Source organism: Vigna unguiculata, chromosome 11 (assembly GCF_037176805.1).
Source record: "Vigna unguiculata cultivar grain cowpea cultivar isolate G323 ecotype 2 chromosome 11, ASM3717680v1, whole genome shotgun sequence".
Taxonomy (NCBI): domain Eukaryota; kingdom Viridiplantae; phylum Streptophyta; class Magnoliopsida; order Fabales; family Fabaceae; genus Vigna; species Vigna unguiculata.
In genome coordinates this window covers 43,796,023-43,816,225 of record NC_140802.1, presented here as the reverse complement: position 1 = coordinate 43,816,225, position 20,203 = coordinate 43,796,023, and the positions used below count along the sequence as shown (strand labels likewise).

The following is a 20,203-nucleotide window of genomic DNA, read 5'->3' as shown; positions in this document are numbered from 1 at the left end:
CGAAGAAGTAAACTCTGTAGCCCAAAACACGAAAAAGAAAAAGAAAAAGAAAAATCGAAATAAAAAGGAAGTAGAAGAAGAGAAGCAAGCAAGGAAGCATTTTTCTGTGTTGTGTGTAGCGATCCTCAAACCTTTCTCTCTTCTTCGATCACATTCAAATGGACATTGATTTCAAAGACTACCAGTTGCGCTGTGAGCTTCGGGGCCACGAAGACGATGTAAGATTTATCTTTCAATTCTTCATGTAAAATCTTCAAACTTCCAAAACTCAAAAATCGTCGTTTTGCCTTCTTTTCCTTTTTCATTTCAATTTGCATTGATTGGTTGAATTCAGGTTCGCGGAATATGCGTTTGCGGCAGCGAGGCCATTGCGACCTCGTCGAGGGACCGGACGGTTAGGTTGTGGTCTCTGGACAGCAACCGCAAGTTCGTGAGTTCCAAGATTCTTTTGGGGCACACGAGCTTTGTGGGACCCTTGGCGTGGATTCCCCCGAATTCGGAGTTTCCGCTTGGTGGGATTGTGTCTGGCGGCATGGACACTCTGGTCTTTGTCTGGGACTTGAACACTGGTGAGAAGGTTCATACTCTCAAAGGCCATCAGTTGCAGGTCACTGGCATTGTGTTTGATGAAGGGGATGTTGTGTCCTCTTCTGTTGACTGGTAGGGTTTTCGTTTTTTTTTTAACAATATCAATTCTTTTGATCCTAGTTCTTTTTCAGTTTGCTTGGATTCCTTGTTTCAATGTCTCCTAAAAGTTGAAACTGATTTTGCTTCAATTTTGATCCATTTTTTGCACTCTTCACTGTTGCATAGTACCTTAAAACGGTGGAGAAATGGGCAACCTGTAGAGACGTGGGAAGCTCACAAGGCACCAGTCCAAGCAGTTATAAAGCTGCCATCAGGGGAATTTGTTACTGGTAGGCATAGTATAGTATAGCTACTCGTTAATTCATTTGGCAGGAATTTTTTTTATTATCTTTTGTCAGTTTATAGTAATGTTTTAAAGCGAAAATTTATACTTGGGGTTTTGCCTACGTGTAGTGAGATCTTGTTAGCTATAAGGCTTTTATTTTTTTAGAATGATATGGAGTGAATTAAGTTTGTTAAACTTATGGTCTCACAATTTTAGGTTCAAGTGACACTACTTTAAAGCTTTGGAGAGGAAAAACTTGCGTACATACCTTTGAAGGACATTCAGGTTTGTTTTACTGTGTTTCAACATGCATGTTGCATTTTATTCTTTTTTTTTTCAGAAGTTTACATTTGTTTCTGTATGCATGTGTTGTAATTTTTAGATCTTCCTTGTACATATTTGTGAGTGGATTTTATCTTGGAAACATATTATCTTATCAAATTGGTTGTTTTCTGCGAATTTCGCTAGTGTTTTTGAAATAAATGAGCGCCAGAGAGGTTGTAAGCTTGTAGCATTTATGCTACCTTGGTAACTTGTTTTAGCAGTCATACTATATTCTTTTGTCTTTAGGGACTACATTCCCATCCACCTGTTATTGTTAATGTATCTGCTAATGCTGATGACCTTTGAGGAGTGTACAGATACAGTTCGTGGCTTGTCTGTGATGTCTGGTCTTGGAATCCTATCTGCATCCCATGACGGGTAGGTTCATTTCTGCTCACACTCCTCTTGATCTAATAAGTCAATCCCTGGTTGTGCTTCAGAAAATATATGTGCCTTGCCTTTCTTGTTTTTGTTGTTACAGTTCTCTTAGATTATGGGCAGTAAGTGGTGAAGTGTTAATGGAGATGGTTGGTCATACTGCTATTGTTTATTCAGTTGATTCACATGCATCGGGACTTATTGTCAGTGGTAGCGAAGATCGTTTTGCCAAAGTTTGGAAAGGTAATTACCTTTTTATTGCTTCTTGTGAATCGTCGTGACAGAGATCATATGGAACATTATCACCATGTATTACTTCAGTGACAAGCAATAATCAAAACTTACAAGTTTAATGGCCCTGGTTCAGTTTTGGGAGTTCCAAGTGAGCTACAAAATTAATGTCGGTGTTTGGTCTTCAGGAAGTGTAAAGGGAAAGCATTTTTGGAGGGTGTGTGTGTCATCTATTGCTTCATATATTCAGAAAACTACTTATTCTTCTTTTAATCAGTTATATTATATTTCATTCGCCATAAATTTTACAATTCACAGGTTCGGGTTTATGTCAATATCCACAATTTTTGCAACTGTTTTTCCAAATATAAATTATTTTTTGTAAGAGTACAAGTTTTATTTTCTAGTGTCATATGAAGAAACCTTTCTCTTTCATTTTCACCATTCAACTTGCCATGTACATGAATCTTCCAAGGTTGTAAGAAGCTCAAAGGAATCAATTTTACTTCACCGGGCTATTATTTTGGTTTTTTGCCTTAACTTATGTATCTCTGGTTTGAAATCAACATACTTTTTTCTCTTGAAACTTTTTCAGATGGAGTTTGTGTTCAGAGCATAGAACATCCTGGTTGTGTTTGGGATGCAAAGTTTATGGAAAATGGGGATATTGTGACAGCATGTTCAGATGGAGTCGTACGCATTTGGACTGTAGATCAGAATAATGTTGCTGAACAGCAAGAGCTTGATTTATACACTTCACAACTTTCTCTATACAAATCTAGTAGGTATGTTCTGTTTATTTGGTTGTCACAATGTGCTGGCTACCCTTTTGTAACATCAGTTTTTCCATTTCTTGTCTGTCCATATTGTTAATTTCTTAACCAAGATTTTCACTTGACCATGGTAATATATGGTTCATTTGTCCTTGGTGAATAAATGGCTTCCTTTTCTTGTGAACATTTTACACCTTGAAAGTCCAAATATTTTTTTTATTTTTTAAATTTTAATCTATCTATCTATCTATCTATATATATATATATATATATATATTATGTTATGTTATGTTATGCTTGGATTAGCTATGTCTTGCTATTATTGATGAACTTAGCTTGATCTGTTTATTTTTGCTAGGAAGAAGGTTGGAGGATTGAAATTAGAAGAGTTACCAGGATTGGAGGCACTGAAGATCCCAGGTATACTTTTAACTGTTTTCTCTTTAAATTCCATTTAGCATAAGCGTTACCCCTACCCACACCATTTGTTTCTTCTTTTGAAGTGTTGGGATTGGGGCTGGGGAGACAGATGTAATTTGCAAGTGATGGCATCACATTGGTTAAAGATTGCCCACCTTTTGTAAATCAGATGCTATTTTCAGTTTTGAATGTCTTTTCAGATAGGAGAGCCAAGCTTGGTTGAATGAAATTGTAGCATTAAATAAGTCATAACTTACAGGTTTTCAACAGTTCTGTTATACCTGTTGGCTAATCACATTCTGTAATTTATACATTTGCATGATACATGGTTCAAATATATAACATTAGGGGGGGGGGGCAATATAATTTTTTTTCAAATACATAGTAATAATTTTAACAAAATCAGGGGGTGCACCTGTACACTCTTGTATATATATAGGTCCGCCACTGGTTAGAATGAACACCCCCTCCTCTTTTTAACTGTGTTATAATATTCTTGCATATTTGAGCATCCCTATTTGTCATGGTTTCTGTTTTAAGCATCTTCTGGTTCTGAACAGGAACAACTGATGGCCAGACGAAGATAGTGAGAGAGGGGGATAATGGGGTGGCATATGGATGGAACATGAGAGAACAGAAGTGGGATAAAGTAATTCCCTTTGTTCTATACAACTTTTAGTTTCTATATTTTTGTGTTTCACTTAAACTATCTATTTCTGTTATTTCAAATCCAAGTTACAGTGGCAAATATAGATGATATTATAAGATTTTTATATTAACAATCCACGTTTACTTAAAGATCGGTGAAGTTGTTGATGGACCTGAGGAATCAAATCGCCAACTGTTTGATGGTATTCAGTATGATTATGGTCAGTTTTCTTTGTTTCCCTGAACACTTAATTAGGTTTGCCTTCTTCAGATTCATTTCTTATAAACTTTGCCTGTGTCTATTCAGTGTTTGATGTGGATATTGGTGATGGTATGCCTATCCGTAAGCTGCCATACAATCGATCAGGTACACGTTTTAACCTCCAGGCAGCATGTTTAATCTTGACTTAATAATGAACGGATTCACTTTCTTGTGCCACATCAGGAGTAGTTATCTTGTTGTTCTATAAATGTTTTGGAATAGTGACTTTAACCGACTTAATAGGGTCAGTAGAAACGTATTAATTATTATTTCATTAGTTCCTTATGTGTTGTATAATTCAATTATGAAAACTTGGAGAAGTAGATGGATTTGTTCATATTCCACTAGAAAATCTGGATTGTGTAACATGAACTACTCTGGTCAAAGTTATCAAAACTGTTATGGTAGATTGCATCAGTTTCCAGAATGTGTGTGTCTGTGTATACTTGGGCAATGTACTAATGAAAAGAAAGCAGTTGCCCTGTCCTGTATAGAAAAAAAAGGAGGTGTGGTAGTAAAATAGCACTCAAATATTTTTGTTTTTTTTTGCATTTGATTTTCGCTTATGCTCTGGAGTCACAATACTTTTAAGATAATAGAGAGATATTTATGAAGAAGAGAATGTGCCAACCTTTTCAAAATATTTGTCCCTTATTTGTCTGTGATGTGAATATACCATTCTCTTTTATGAGTGGTTTAATTATTAGGACCTTGGAAGAAGATTAATGTGGGTTCTACGACATCATTTTAATGTACTTATCCATTAAGCTTTATAGGACACTTTATTGCCGTTTTATGCTTTAAGCCTTCATGTCACTTGCAATTGTTTGTCTTATTTGACTCATGCAAGATGGTAAGAATTTTATGCCTGCGAATGAAAATTGCTGACTAATAAAGAAAACTTTAATATGTCTCCAGATAATCCATATGATGTTGCTGATAAATGGCTACTCAAGGAGAATCTTCCACTTTCTTTTCGTGAGCAAATTGTACAGTTCATTCTTCAAAATACAGGACAAAACAATGTTACTTTTGATGCCTCATTTCGTGATCCCTATACTGGCTGTAAGAATAGTGTCTGTTAAATAAAAGAATTGATGGTGGTCAATGACGTACATTATCCTTGTAGTCCTCATTTTTAACTTAATTGCTTTTTACTTTCTGTTTCAGCCAATGCTTACGTACCAGGACAACCTTCTCATTTGTCTGGTAATAAAAACTCAGCTTTATGTTGTCATTCATGAGTTTCATCATGTCCATCTTGTATTTATCTCGTGCTTGTATGACTATTGCCAATTATTATTATTATTTTAAATTTTTAATGACAGATATTTCCGCAAAACCCACGTTCAAGCATATTCCTAAGGTGTGCTTTCATACCCTTTGTATTGGATGTGGTTGACATATTTTGTCTTTGGGAAATACATTTCAACCTGGGAGTTCTTGAGTCTGGAAAATGCAAATGATCTGTTTTATCTTTTACTTAGTAAAACTTTTTTTTTTCCTTTTTATTAAAATTAAAAATGCATTTTTATTTTTTAGCTGGGGTTACATGATATGTGGGCAGTTAAAGCCAGGCTATGTAGCAAAGTCCTTGGTCCCAGCATGTTATATTTTGTGTGCCCTAACCTAAGCACCTGATCTGGCATAAGCAATTTGTAAATTTTTACTTTGCTGTAATTGTGGTCTATGTATCCTACTGTCTCTTTGTATTAAAGATAGGGATTCCTTGAATCGTTACATGGAGAATATTGCTCTAAATGGAGCTCAATAGGAAGAAATGAATATTAATGTTTCTTGATGATGCCCTAGTTTATTAGTTGCAAATAAGGTTTCACTTTAGAAAATTGGTGTCAAGTAACTCTAAAGTTTTGATTTCATCGTAATTTGGCCTTTATGGTCTTGCTATTATTATTAGCTCATTATTACTGCTACTATTATAAGAAGACAAGCAGTCAGACGTGCCAGCATATCATCTTTATAGAATGTTGCTCAATGGACGAGTAATTTGATTCCATTTGGAAGTGGATGGTGCTAAAAGTAGTGTAATAGTTCTTTTAACGCAATTTATGTGAGGAACTATGTACTTTTTCCCTCTTTGAGTTAATCATGTAATTTTTTAGCTCATACCCTGTTATTAATTCTGTTGTCAGAAAGGGATGCTTGTTTTTGATGCTGCTCAGTTTGACGGGATCCTTAAAAAGATTATTGAGTTCAATAATTCATTACAATCTGACCAGGTAGATATCGTAGATGTTTTAGTCTTCTTTGGTTATTAATTTGTTATACATACATACTTTTGGCAAAAGGAACTTCAAAGTTGAGATGGTCAGGATTGGGGAATGTTTTAATCTTCCATGTCTGCTTTATCCATTCATTTCGAACTCCAATGTACTTGTTGATGATGATAACTTAAAATGCCTTTTGATTAAAGACTTGAAATCCACAGGTTATGATGTCCTTTAATACAATGGACTTAAACATGACTTCCAACTACCTAAAGAGAAACTCTGCATATGAACTATGTATAAGAATTAATAAAAATTGAGCTGCATGTTTTAGCAAGTAGGCTTCAACTTTTAGGGAGCATACATGAATTCAAAAATCAAATGTGCTGTGCGTAAATTGGTTATATTTTGTCAATCTCATGCAGGAAAAGCAGAACTTGTCTTTGACTGAGCTCAATGTTTCCAGACTGGGTGCCATTGTTAAAATTCTGAAAGATACTTCACATTATCATTCTAGTAAATTTGCCGATTCTGATATAGACTTGTTACTGAATCTTCTTCGATCATGGCCTACTGCAATGATATTTCCTGGTTAGTTACTGTCTCTTGTGTTGCTCCTTTTCGTTGTACTTCAAGAAATTTTCATTGCTAATTTGACAAAATCATTGGAATTTCTTTTTTTCATATTTTTATCCTCACTTAAATTAGTGAACTTCTCTAGTCTTTAGGAAAATGGTCTCCTTACTTATTGTGCTTTCTCTATGCAGTCATTGATATCGTAAGGATGATAGTTCTTCATCCGGATGGGGCTATTTTACTTCACAAGCATTTTGAAGCAGGAAACGGTATCAATGTTGCCATCATTTTGTTTTTTGACATTAAATTATGATAGCAATCAATAGAATCCCTTTTTTTTTTTATGTGAAATTGGTCTGAACATTGAGAGAAGTGAGAACCACTCTAGACTCCCATGCTTGTAGTGTGAGACTCACGTCCCATACCTTGTAATTGAATCCTAGCATAGTAGCATCTCATCATGCTTCCCCTGCACCAGTACACGTGGGCTGTCTGTACACTAACTCTTTGACTAGTCACACGTAAGCATTGTTATGTAAGTGGTACCACCCCACACTGCTTGTTTGCAGTTGAGAGACTGAAAAGATTTATACCAGTTAGTATATATGCTTTCAGCAGTTACCTTAGTAGTTAGTTATGTTTCCTCTCCCTTAGTTTTGTTCCTCCACATTGTGCCCCTTTCGACCCCTTGAGTATACACTTTGATTATCCTTGTGTTTCTACCAGAAATATGCACAAGTTCTGATACTCCTTGATCTTGTATAATATTTTTTTCCCTACCTTTCTGTTGGTTTGTAATCTTTCATTGATTTTCTCCTGTGTTATATCCAGACATTCTAGTGGAAGTGATTAAGAAAGTTACTGTAAGTCCGACAATTCCTGCAAATCTGTTGACCAGCATTCGTGCTGTGACTAATCTCTTCAGGAATTCATGCTACTACAATTGGTTGCAGAAACATCGTAGTGAGGTTAGCACCTCTTCATTGTAATTTTCTTGGAATTTTTGAAGGATTTGAAGAAATGCTTGGTAGACTAGCATTAATGTAGAAATTTTTCTTATGCAACATTGTTGTGAAAAAAAAATCAATTATATTACGTTAAGTAAAAAAGATTCATGAATGCATGTTTTATGTGATGAGTTTAGAACTTTTTATTTTTCCCGTGTTCATGTGTTTTTAGTGATATTCATTAATTTGAAGATATACATCCACTTCTCAATGTGTCTTTTAATAATTTTTCACAATTCATCTCTACTGACCGGTATCAATTCATTAATTCAATGGCCAGGCTATCTTATATTGTTATTTTTGCTTAACAAAATTTATTTCTGAAGGATTACAATTCTTTCTCCATCTTTTACTTGACCAGATACTTGATGCTTTCTCAAGTTGTAGTTCATCTCCAAACAAAAATTTGCAGTTGTCATACTCTACCTTGTTACTAAAGTAAGTCCTTTTTTTGGTACAAATTATCTAGTCTTATCTTGACTGTAAGTTAGTGCACATTGTTTTGGAAAAAAACTGTATATGATAAATCATTATTATTTTGCTGACATAATTCCACTATTAGTTGTTCATCTAGATATACTTTTTTTATAATTCTAGTTTAGCTTTTTGGAATTTCTCTTTCTCTCTGTGTTGGTTGTGTTAATTCCAAATAGAAGATACAGTCTCTATGTTCAGGTGCAGCAGTGCTTCAGTGCTTTCTGGTTTTTTTATTACCTCTTCCCACTTCAAGAAAATAAAAGAAAGATCAAATGAATTCTATTATCTTTGTGGGTGAAAATAATGGAAGGGAGGGTAATTCGCATCTGGATTTCTTTTTTTCTTGGTTTGTCACTCTACTTATCCTGCTGCATGAACAAAAGTATAGACATGAAATGTGGTGGTGGCTTTTACGTATTTAGATCTCAGTTCACATTTCATCATTGCAGCTATTTTCCTTTAGAAGTGCAATATTAATAGTCCAGAATTTAAGTATGCAATAACTTTTCCTTGTGTGGTCCTCGCAGTTATGCTGTGCTGTTGATTGAGTCAAATGATCAAGAAGGTCAATCTCAAGTTCTATCAGCAGCTCTTGAGGTATTGCTTATGCTGTTTTTACCTAGCTATGACAATTGCCACTACATCCCTAAACCTTCTCCTACTAGGTAAATTTGAATAAAATTAATTAGCACAAGATTTGAATAAAACCATTTAGGACAAAAATTATTCATCCTTTTTCTTCAGTATTCCTTCTGGGGTTCAACTCTCGTTAATTAGATTATCTTGGACTCTCTCCCTCCTCTTACTGTTGGCTCTATTGTTCCTCTCACATGATCAAACCGCTTGTAGGATAATCTTTGGGTCTATTATTATACTTGTCTTGTAGAATTTCAAAATCAAGATTTGAGGGACTTCGCAAACATTTGCTCATGTCATCCACTGATATTGAATTATATGTGTGGCATCCCCATCAATATTATATCTAAATAGTTCAAATTTCTACCACTAAATAATGCTAATTTTTGTCATAATAAACCGGCATTTCTCATGCACTGCCATATTCCCCATAAATAGAAAACCTCCAAATTCAAAGCTTCTCCACTCCACACTTGATAAAAAAGGACCTAGTCAGTGTTGCTTTACATTTTGTACGTGTCTGGATTATTCAAAATCAAATATCCCACCTTTTAATGTTATTATTTTTAAACTACGCATTTTGTTTTCGGTGCAGCTTGCCGAGGATGAAAATGTAGAAGTTGATTCCAAATTTCGTGCTTTGGTTGCTGTTGGATCTCTGGTAATATTTAGTTTTTATCAGTTGCCTTGTGTTTGATAATATACATTCTTTTGTATCTATACAAGGCAAACTGTTTTAAATGCTTCACTAAATTTTTTTGTGTCTAATCTTCTTCAAACAGATGCTTAAGGGTCTTGTCAGAAAAATAGCTCTGGATTTTGATGTTTTGAACATTGCAAAAGCAGCTAAGGGTTCTAAGGATGCCAAGATTGCTGAAGTCGGATCTGACATTGAGCTGTTAACAAAGCAGAGCTGATGTGGTGTTCCGCTCCTCCAAATAAAATGAAGGTAAAAAGAAGAATGATTACGCTCATCTTAGTGACCCCTAACGGGGCACATGCACACAGGGTTCCTTTTTTATTGTTCTTGGCGTTGTCTTCGGAAACGGAAATTATTCTGTGTACAGCATTTCTAAATCCTTTTCCAAATTCTGTCGCATATATATTGAATTTTCAGTTTCATTCAAAATTCAATTTGGTACATATTGTATTATTTTCATTATCTACATTCTTTTACTAATAGACTCCATCGTCATCTTCATGGAAAATAGAATGGAAGTATGAGAAAAGAGAGAACCGTCAACTGAGCTTTAAGTTTGTGTAATATTTCGTTCTTAGTAACCAAGTTTCCTATAAAATAAAATTCATAACGATAATCAAATTATCAAACTTCGTCTTTAGTTCCTGCCACAGGGGGCACTTTTGAACACGTTATCATAGTCATGCTTAGATTACGCTGTTAATTTGCATTTTCTGTATTCGCAGGAGTACTTTTTGAACTAAAAGGATGTCAGCAACCAGTATCATTGTTTAGAGTGTAAAACTGACATCATTTTCAATTTCAAAACAAGGAGCTGTTTCATTTTAGAAGATTCCCTGAAAGTGACTCAGCAGCAGTAACCTACAATTACAGATTTCCACCGTACTGTGATCATTATAGTTGAAAAATTATGAGATATTTATCAGATAGATTGTGTAAGCCAATTGAGAACATTGTAGTCTTTTTCTATCATTTGCTTTAATATTAGGTTATTTAACATTCGGGGACGTGAATGAAGTCTTTGTGCGACCTGCGAGTTTGTTTTTTCTATTTAAGAATGCACGATTTTAAATTATCATTTACGGACTTAACATACTATCTGTCTATTGTCAATGCGATAGTCACTCAAAACTTCATAAATAGCTTTGTAGTTTCCTTAGTAAAGTTTTTTTATTTTTTTATCTTGCAAGTTAAAAAATTAGATCTTTAGATAAGTCTTTCCTTTCAACCACACTTTAAATAATAATTTTAGAAAGTTTGTAATTAAAGTGATTATACTTTAATATTTTATTTTTCCTCTCCTTTTTGGTTTTAAATTATTTTTAAATTTAATTTATATGCACACTTTATTCTTTTCATCACATCCTTTTTCTATAATATATTGTCACAGTAAAGGGAAGGAGTTAATTTACTCTACACTTACTCCAACCTGTAATTTTTATCATGTGAAAAAATTACTAATCTAACCATTGAGTCTGTGATTTTATCTTAAAAATGATGAGGCATACAAACTTTTATATAATTTGAATTTTTATATTTATATACTCTTATAATAAAAAAAAACTTGCTTATATTTGAAAAGCACATTTTTCTTTTGTTACAGAAAAATGCGCCTTATAAAATCAAAAGAGTATCAACAGGAATAACAATAATATTCGTTATCTTAAAAAATTCTTATGTGAAGTAATTTAAAAAAGAGTTCTTGTTTATTATTTTATATATTATATAGAAATATCTAGCATATGGATAAAGAAACTGGTGTGGTCGTTATGGGTGACACGCAGAGAGCTAATCAAGAATCCTCAACACACAGTGTTCTCGAAGCTTGGATCCATGAAGGCTTTGAGTGCCATAAACTCCACAAATCCATGTCTTCCCAATACCCATTTCCTCAAAGTCCCTATCTTTCATCCCTTCTTCAAATTCAATCCATTCTCACAACCGTACAACGTCCATGGCCACGCCGCAAACAGAGCTCACAAGCTTCCATTCACCATCAGCTGCAAGCTGAAAAGCTCTCGAGATGTGGAAAACAAAGGGAAGAGCGTTGCCCAGAAGATTGTCTTATCAGAAGCTTCCCCTCCACCACTCACTGAGGATGATGTCACCAATGGTGACACTGGGAATGTTCCACAAAGCTCAAAGAAAAAAAAGGGAGGCCCTTTTGGGTTGCTCAACATGCTCAGAAGAAAGACTTTGCAGATTCTCTCTAGTTTGCCACTGGCTATTGCGGACATGTTTGCTGCTGCTGCTTTGATGGCTTTGGGTATGCATATATGCTTCACTTTTCCTCTTTTCTTTCTATTACTATCAATTAACCATATGTTACCTATGCTTCAATGATAAGTCATTAGTATGCATTAAGTATCCAAACCTTTCCACTGTTTTTCTTCATTAAGCATACAATTTTGTAAGATGTAAATATACAAACATTGTCAATTAATTAAGAGAATTTTAGGGAAAATATAATTAGTGCATCATTCAACTAAAAATATCTTACAGCAAATTTCTGAGAAAAATGTTATGAATAGTGATGTAGGGAGTAATTTTGTAGTTTGGGCAATGTAAAAACTGTGTTTTTATATATTTGAAGTGTCGTATTTTTTATTTTTCTATTTTAGCTATCATTTTTAAAGTTTAAGACGACATAAATTATTCTTTAGTTATTTAAACCTTCATCCTTTATCTAATGTATGATTAATTTAAATATAGACATAAAAATAATAAGCAATTTTAATATTTTATTAAAATCATGAAAGTTTGTTGTTGATTTATATGTACAAAGGGACGAAATGAGTACCATTTTGTAATTGATAGTAGAATAGAATATGAAAACATGAAATGTTTACTCGAAACAAACAAATGGTGGTCTTTGTGAATTCATCTTTGCCTATTGTGATGAAACCAGTTCCTAGAAGATATACATGATTAGTTTGTTCGATTCTCTTTCAGTCCCTTTTTCTCTAATTCAATGGGCTCTTTTTAGATATTTGAATTAAGAGTGTTCCTTAATTGAGATTCTTTCTCTTTCCCTCTCTTTTTGTAACTGCAATTGCAACAAGAAGATTAAAATATAGAAATATAGAACTTCGAGTGAACTATCTAATTTTTCTTGACTAAGTGTATTCTAGAAGATTAACATTAGAATTCTTTTAGAGACAAGGGGCATGTGGAGAGAAAACTCATCCATAACACTTAGAAGAGAAAGAAAAAATTAATTTTTCTATAAGCTATATTAGCTTATGCCTCGGTTAAAACTATAATTTTATCGTTACTAATACAAAAGTAACTTCTACAAATTATGTATAAGTTATTTTTAGTTTATAGAATAATTGATTTCACTTTCATTCTAGTTTTTCTAGTCATGTATATGAGAAGTTCGTTCAAAAGAACCAAACATCTTTAGCTTTTGTTGCTAACATATAAAACCATGATCTTATAGCTCATACCCGATTATTTTATTGGTAGTGAAGTCCGTGGTAAATCAAAATGTGCTCTGTATAAATATTTGTCACGTTTATCCTTGTTACTATTTAGAGGATCGATGATGAAGCAGAAGCTTCTAAAATTTTTGGGAGATCTTATAATGGCTTAAGGGATGCTATTTTAACTTTACATACTATCACTTCAGTTTTCTGTGACTGCAAAATCTGCTTTAATATGATGACAATGACTTAAACTTATCCTTCTATGCCAGGAACATTTATTGAACAAGGTGAAGCTCCTGACTTTTATATCCAGAAATACCCTGAAGATAATCCTGTGTTTGGATTTTTTACTTGGAGATGGATTCTCGCCCTTGGTTTTGATCACATGTTTTCGTCCCCTGTATTTCTTGGAGTGTTGGCTCTCCTGGGTGCATCACTCATGGCCTGCACATACACAACTCAACTCCCTCTCATCACGGTTTCTAGAAGGTTAGTTTCTCACTTTTTCTGTATCCATAATGCCTGAGTTGGGAAGTTTCTTTTCCACTGAAGGCCTAAATTGTTCCATAGATGGTCATTTTTGCATTCTGCTGAGGCTATACGCAAGCAAGAATTTTCAGAATCATTGCCAAGAGCATCAATCCAAGATGTTGGTACTATTTTGATGGGAGCTGGATACGAGGTTGTAGTTCCCCTACTCATGTTCAACTATTTGCTTTTCCTTATATCCTTTAGAATCAAACATTCCATTGGACACATTTACGAAAGTATTTTTTATTAACCAACAACAGTAACAACAAAACATTATTTCAGTTACTAAGACTGGCTACATGGTTTACATAACTTTGTTGGAGTCAGTTAAAGGCAAAATTATCACTAATATACTTACTCATCATAAGATCTCTCTTAACAATTCCCTTCAATTGTTTTTAGGTTTCTCTCTTCATAGACTCAAAATCCATGCAATACTCTTTTCAACAGTGTGTCTAGTGATCTTCTTTACAAATGTTAAGACCACTTTAACTGATTTTTTTGCCATCTTTCATCAATCGGTGCCTCACCAATGCCTCATCATACGCAATCATTTTGTATGTTGTTTTTGTTTATATAAAACTGTTCACAAATCTATCTATGTTAACATTCTCATCCTTGCTCTTCCAACCTTTTTTCTGTTGTTATGTTATCCCTTTAAAACCTAATATTCACTACCATAAAATATTACTTCATTCTCATTGTTACTGGCCAACATTGAACTTGAATAATTTTGGGCTGATAAAAGTGTAATTTTGGATGACAGGTATTCTTGAAAGGACCATCTTTATATGCCTTTAAAGGACTTGCAGGTCGATTGGCCCCTGTTGGAGTTCATATAGCACTGTTACTTGTAATGGCTGGAGGAACTGTTAGTGCTGCTGGGAGCTTCAGAGGTTCGGTCACTGTGCCCCAGGGGCTGAATTTTGTTGTTGGTGATGTTCTGGTTCCTTCTGGCTTTCTCTCCTCTCCAACTGAGGCTTTTAATACAGAGATTCATGTCAACAGATTCTACATGGATTATTATGAGAGTGGAGAGGTAAAAGAGATTTTTGTTTTCTATGAAATTGTCATAATGATACTTGAAATTGCAATTGAACTATTATTCATGAAATATCAGCCTGAAAAGGTCTCTAAAATGTTGATTCTTGGCTTATGTTACAGGTTTCACAGTTCTACACTGATCTTTCCCTTCGTAACATGGATGGGAAAGAAGTAATGAGGAAGACAATCAGTGTAAATGACCCTTTAAGATACGGTGGTATCACCATATATCAGACAGATTGGAGTATTTCGGCTCTGCAAATTCTTAAGGATAATGAAGGACCGTATAACTTGGCTATGGCACCTTTACAGATCAATGGAGATAAGAAACTTTATGGTACTTTTCTACCGGTTGGAGATATTAACTCTCCTGACGTTAAGGGAATGTAAGTTTTTGGAAATTAGGTGTGATACCAAAACATCATCCTCATCTCTCTTCTCATCCCTTTTACTTTCTTGTGTTGTGTTGAATTTTAGATCCATGCTTGCTCGTGATCTACAGTCAATTGTCCTTTATGATAAAGAAGGAAAATTTGTGGGAGTTAGACGCCCTAATTCAAAGCTCCCAATCAATATTGATGGCTCAGAAATTCTCATTGTTGATGCAATAGGAAGTAGTGGCTTGGACTTGAAGGTGCCACCTTAAAGTCAAAACCACCTTAAACTCAACATTGAGCAGGTGTTTCAACTTTGTCATTAACTCATTGTTTTATTTATACAGACTGACCCTGGTGTGCCAGTTGTATATGCTGGATTTGGTGCTCTAATGATCACTACTTGCATCAGCTATTTATCTCATTCACAGGTGAATTTTCTTCTAATTGTTTGACATTGTCCATTCTCTCTCCATGTGATAATGGCGTTTTTCTGACGAAGAAGCAAGTGATAGTGACTTTTGGCTAAATAATATTGCTATATCATCTGAAAATTTCCATTCAAGGAAATGTCAATGTCAAAGTAGCACATACATTTTTGAACAAATAGCATGATTTATATGACCAGGACTGAAAAATTGCATATGATTGACCTTTTCAATTTTTTTATTGGTCAACTCACAGATATGGGCTTTACAAGATGGAACAACAGTCTTCATTGGAGGAAAGACTAACAGAGCAAAGATGGAGTTTCCGGAGGAGATGAACCTCTTACTTGATAAAGTCCCTGAAATTGTTGAATCAACTCTGCCTAAGCAAGCTGATAGCATTAGTGGTTAGCTTATGGCTTGAGACATCAAGATGGGTAAAGTTGCTCTTCAGTTGAATGACTGCAACTTATAATGGATTATTATGATCAATTTGGATAAATTTGTTCATTAACACTTACAGAAAAGAAAACAAAAAGTAAATGAATCAAACTTATGAATTAAAATCAACTTGTGCATCTCAACCTTTTTGCAAATTTTTCATAACCTTTTTCAAAAGTTGGGGATGTTTTGGTTGATTTTATCATGTTGAAGTTTAATTCATTTCACTTCTTTATTTCTTGTTCATAAGTAGTTATTGCAAATTTTATCCAAATTAGACCTATATAGAACTGATAAAGTACTTTGGCATACAAATACATAAACTCCATCAATGAAGTGCCCTGTTACTTGATCAGCTAAGGATTTACAAATGCTCGAAGGATGCCTTCCAGAAGCAACTCAAGAAAACATTTACAGTTATAATGCATGACCTTATTTAGATACACTCAGTTCAACATACATGTATATTTACTGTACACTCAGTCCAACATACATGTATATTTCCTGTATTTTTTTTATCTATAGAGCCAACTCAATCAACACTGGTATCTGTTTTGTTGTTTTAGCTCCTCATTTTAGTTGAAAAGAGAATCAAGTAGAATTTGAAATCTTTTTATTCATAAACTTGGTCCACAAAATATCCCAAAACTCACAAGCAAAAGATTAATCTATATGCTCGCGGAGTGTGACTTCTGCTAATCAAGCTTTTTTCTGTTTTAAATTTGATTAGTCCATAATGTACAGGTTGCTATTGTAACTGCACTAAGATGAAAACTCTTGTGTTTTCCATTTATTGTATTAAGATATTCCCATTTCCATTGTAGTGACAAAGGCATAATCAGAGATCTTGTAGCCAAAATATAAAGGTAATATGGCAACATTTATAAGAACTCTTGAACTTTTGTTATTGATAATAAATTCAACAATACATGGGCTGTAAAACTCCTATGAAATAAATCCCTCGTTTCATGTATACATTGACAATGTATGTATGCAGACCTACTCTACACAAGTTGCATAGCTTCTTTACGTTTCAAGTCAAAAACCTTGATGAGCGCATCTTCAACAGCCTGTTTGAAAACCAATTATGCAAAATAGTATTAAATGACAATGAATAGAATACTAACAAAAAGTGAAAGCACACCGCATCATTAGAAATTTAAACAAATATGACAAGGTCACTTGTATCAGATATTTCATGGATAAGTAACCATCTGAGTTGGACTTAGCACGATGGTTTAAAATAGGAGCTAAAACTACATTTGCTAAACGTTTAAAAAATGTAGAACTATGCTGAAGAAATCCACAAAAATGAAGAATGAAAGGCTACAATTTACCTTGTCTGGAGTGGATGCACCAGATGTTACACCAATTGTTATTGGACCTTCTGGCAACCAGTTTTCTTTCTCCACTAGCTCTCCATGCTGATAGTCCAGAAAATTCTTATCAATAACAAAGCTAAAATGAGCTAATAACTTTAACAAGGTACAAATCTCTGTATGCATGCTTACGTTCAACTTGTGTGCTATTTTGTTTCCGGGACCAATTCTTTGATCACTGTCAATCCAATAAGAAGGGATTCCATATTCCTCAGCTATCTCTTGCAGGTGTGATGTATTGCTAGAGTTCCATCCACCAACTACTAATATAAGATCCACATGTTCCTCCACCAGTTTGTACATAGCATCTTGTCGTTCCTGAAAGAAAATTCAACTTAGCTGTTGAATAGACAGAAAGCTTACAGAACAGAACTGACCCGCAATTATGTCATGTATGCTGCTAAATTAACAAGCATGCCCATCACAATAGACAAGGGGAGTGAAACCACACCTGTGTAGCATCACAAATTGTGTTGAAGCTCATGAAGTGCTCGTTGATGTTCTCCACACCATATTTGCGCATCATAGTTCTCTCCAGTAGTTTCCCTGCGAAATGTTCAGTAAAATAAATTCCATAAGGATTTATGATAAAGATACGTGAGGTACACACTACCCACAACACACCCTCCCAAAAAAAATACAAACCAATCTCTTCTGTCTCTCCCTTGAGCATCGTTGTCTGATTTGCGATGCCAAGCTTTATCAGGTCCTTGTCTGGATCAAACCCCTTGGAAACAGCAAATTTAAATTTCTGCACATAAATAAATAAGTAAATAATCATGACAGTGAAAACCACAGGATTTAGAAAACAAGATTAGTCACATGATAACAAAACCGTACCTCTAACAATGCTTCTTTGGTTGAACTGGACCCGTTAAGTTCACCACCAAGAACATAGTCACAAACATATTCAGCCTGTATAAAGTAAAAGTCATATAAAAATTACAACAAATTCTTGAAGGCATTCACCACACACAAATTGAGCATAGCAGCAACTTAGGACAGACCTCTGACATATTCTTCACAATTATATATTTTCCAGCAAAAGAAGCAGTTGCCACAGTTTCCTCATGGGCGTATTTACCATGAATTACAGAGGTATAATCTCCTTGCTTGTGCTTTTCAACAGAATTCCATACCTTAAAAGACAATTTATTGAAGAAACAAATCTCAGTATTTGCTGATACATGACAGTATGAATTGGAGTTATGTAAATCAGCACAATATCAAACCATATATACAAAAAAAAAGAGCACCTTTGCAACCCATGGACAAGTTGTATCAACAATCCGAACATTTTTCTCACTCAAAGTTAACATCTCTTCCACTGCTGCTCCAAAAGCTGGCAAGATGACTACATCACCGTTGTCGATAACATCAAATTGTTTAGAACCGTCTTCCAGAGGAACATTCTGAACTTTCATATCCTCTAGCCTCTGCATTAATAACTTATCAACATTAGAAAACAGTGTGTTCAAGAAAAAGGGCGGCAATCGACCATCAAATTCAGGACATGAATAAACTTTTTTACCAACTTCCTGAACAATGGCATAACTTCAAACTACCTATTAAAAAAATCGACATTATTGATGGGGAAGAAAATCCAAAGAGACCTTAGAAACGGTAGGATTGTGGATGATTTCATTGGTGAGCCATATTGTCTCAGTAGGAAACTGTTTTCTGGCCTCGTAAGCAATTTGAACAGCCCTCTCGACTCCCCAACAGAATCCAAATGCTTCAGCCAGCTTCACTGTGACATTACCCCATGTATACTCGAACCCATTTTCCTTCAAAGTCTTAATGATGTCACCTACAATTACAAAAAATAGTACACATGAAAAAAATCAGTACAACAACTAAGAAAACATGACATGCAATTACACAGGAGCATATCTCAGGTAAACCCCCAACAATAAAAACAGCTAAAAATTAACTAAGAGTTCAATTTCCATGAAACGTAAGAAAACCGTCCCAACACAAGAATACAACCAACGACAAGTTATCCAATCTCTCTCCCCCCTAACTCGGAACCCAAATAAACGCATGCCCAGAAAGAAAGTACCAAGCTTTTTCATGCAAATCAATTCAAAATCACATCAAAAGAAGTCAAGCACCAATTCTGAACTCAATCTAAGGAGACGTACTGGTGTATTCGCGATTCATGAGTTGGAGGGTCTCTTCCTTGTACCCAAAGCCTTTGCGGTTATAATTCTTACTCCGAGTAAGATTCTTCCGAAACAACTTCGGGTTGAACTCGGAATCCACAGACGCAGAAGGGGAATCGCCGGAGCATCGGATGGAGAAAGGTTTCCGGCATCGGATTCTGGTGAGAGATTCTGGTAAAGCGATGTCGGCACGTGAGGCAGGGAGACGGCAAAGATGCGCAGAGAAAGCCATGACAGATAGCATTACAGAACTTCAACCCAACACAACAATGTCTCAATGTGCGTCAGTTTTTTATGGCTGCAAACTCGTCTTCCCTGTTTTATTTTCAACTTTTCTTTATTTTTTTTATTTTTTTTGTTCAAAGCAGCCTTTTTTTATATTATTATTATTATACATTAATATAATGAAATGTAATATGAAATCTTACACTTCATTTTGAAATTTGTTTTTTTATAATGTTTCCTTTTTTCTGGTTAGGTTCCCGTTGTTTTTTGAGCTGACTAGGATGCTGACCATATTAAACCCTTCCCAATGCCCCGTGACTTGGATTAAATTTTTTTTTTCTTTTATTTGTTTCCTGACTCTACAAAGATAAAAAAAAAAAAAAATCCCCTTTTAATGATCTTAATTTTCATTTATGATAAAAAAAATCCCATTTTTTTCTTTGTTTAGGGTTACCAAGAGATGCATTGATACAATTTATCCTTTCAATGTAGAAATGAACCTAACATGTTCTATAGTTAAATCACAAGTATAGTTTTTTTTTTTTTAGACAACATAAAATATTAAATTAGATTAAAGTGAGGTGAAATTGAAATATAACTAATATTAATGCCAAA

General features: G+C 34.5%; 3 protein-coding genes across 4 annotated transcripts; 2 read left to right on the top strand and 1 right to left on the bottom strand.

Moving 5' to 3' along the window:
* Window positions 1-10: 10 nt before the first annotated feature.
* Window positions 11-10,651, top strand: LOC114169752 (transducin family protein / WD-40 repeat family protein). The gene is made up of 23 exons (XM_028055038.2): window positions 11-218; window positions 335-660; window positions 814-917; window positions 1,130-1,198; window positions 1,555-1,615; window positions 1,719-1,858; window positions 2,442-2,631; window positions 2,978-3,039; window positions 3,600-3,688; window positions 3,839-3,908; window positions 3,995-4,054; window positions 4,868-5,014; window positions 5,120-5,158; window positions 5,278-5,315; window positions 6,103-6,189; window positions 6,603-6,768; window positions 6,945-7,022; window positions 7,585-7,721; window positions 8,122-8,198; window positions 8,765-8,834; window positions 9,469-9,534; window positions 9,656-9,822; window positions 10,299-10,651. The coding sequence occupies exons 1-22, from the start codon at window positions 159-161 to the stop codon at window positions 9,788-9,790; spliced, it is 2,271 nt and encodes a 756-aa protein (XP_027910839.1). The 5' UTR covers window positions 11-158; the 3' UTR covers window positions 9,791-9,822; window positions 10,299-10,651.
* Window positions 10,652-11,329: 678 nt separating this feature from the next.
* LOC114168769 (cytochrome c biogenesis protein family) lies at window positions 11,330-16,384 on the top strand. 2 transcript variants are annotated; one of them, XM_028053698.2, is made up of 9 exons: window positions 11,330-11,839; window positions 13,271-13,490; window positions 13,572-13,683; window positions 14,299-14,571; window positions 14,697-14,962; window positions 15,054-15,210; window positions 15,298-15,381; window positions 15,635-15,815; window positions 16,176-16,384. In XM_028053698.2, exons 1-8 carry the CDS (start codon window positions 11,407-11,409, stop codon window positions 15,788-15,790), a joined length of 1,701 nt encoding a protein of 566 aa, XP_027909499.2. In that variant the 5' UTR covers window positions 11,330-11,406; the 3' UTR covers window positions 15,791-15,815; window positions 16,176-16,384. The 2 variants fall into 2 exon arrangements, with proteins under 2 accessions (XP_027909499.2, XP_027909498.2); XM_028053697.2 differs by having other exon boundaries at window positions 15,635-16,384.
* Window positions 16,385-16,699: 315 nt separating this feature from the next.
* HDR (4-hydroxy-3-methylbut-2-enyl diphosphate reductase) lies at window positions 16,700-19,668 on the bottom strand. Its single transcript, XM_028053696.2, has 10 exons — window positions 19,343-19,668; window positions 18,812-19,008; window positions 18,455-18,634; window positions 18,206-18,337; window positions 18,039-18,113; window positions 17,844-17,949; window positions 17,650-17,744; window positions 17,331-17,516; window positions 17,157-17,243; window positions 16,700-16,889 (listed from the first exon to the last, which is right to left on the bottom strand). Exons 1-10 carry the CDS (start codon window positions 19,605-19,607, stop codon window positions 16,824-16,826), a joined length of 1,389 nt encoding a protein of 462 aa, XP_027909497.1. The 5' UTR covers window positions 19,608-19,668; the 3' UTR covers window positions 16,700-16,823.
* Window positions 19,669-20,203: the final 535 nt, after the last annotated feature.

Bases quoted from the DNA above. Each gene is read 5' to 3' on its own strand.
- LOC114169752 (XM_028055038.2), top strand. From the start codon at position 159: ATGGACATTGATTTCAAAGACTACCAGTTGCGCTGTGAGCTTCGGGGC. The intron at 3,689-3,838 runs GTAATTCCCTTT...GTTTACTTAAAG, and splicing joins GAGAACAGAAGTGGGATAAA to ATCGGTGAAGTTGTTGATGG. The intron at 6,769-6,944 runs GTTAGTTACTGT...TTCTCTATGCAG, and splicing joins TACTGCAATGATATTTCCTG to TCATTGATATCGTAAGGATG.
- LOC114168769 (XM_028053698.2), top strand. From the start codon at position 11,407: ATGAAGGCTTTGAGTGCCATAAACTCCACAAATCCATGTCTTCCCAAT. The intron at 11,840-13,270 runs GTATGCATATAT...CTTCTATGCCAG, and splicing joins TGCTGCTTTGATGGCTTTGG to GAACATTTATTGAACAAGGT. The intron at 14,572-14,696 runs GTAAAAGAGATT...CTTATGTTACAG, and splicing joins ATTATTATGAGAGTGGAGAG to GTTTCACAGTTCTACACTGA.
- HDR (XM_028053696.2), bottom strand. From the start codon at position 19,607: ATGCTATCTGTCATGGCTTTCTCTGCGCATCTTTGCCGTCTCCCTGCC. The intron at 17,517-17,649 runs GTGTGGTTTCAC...ATTTTCTTTCAG, and splicing joins CAATTTGTGATGCTACACAG to GAACGACAAGATGCTATGTA. The intron at 17,244-17,330 runs GTAAGCATGCAT...CTGGACTATCAG, and splicing joins AAATAGCACACAAGTTGAAC to CATGGAGAGCTAGTGGAGAA.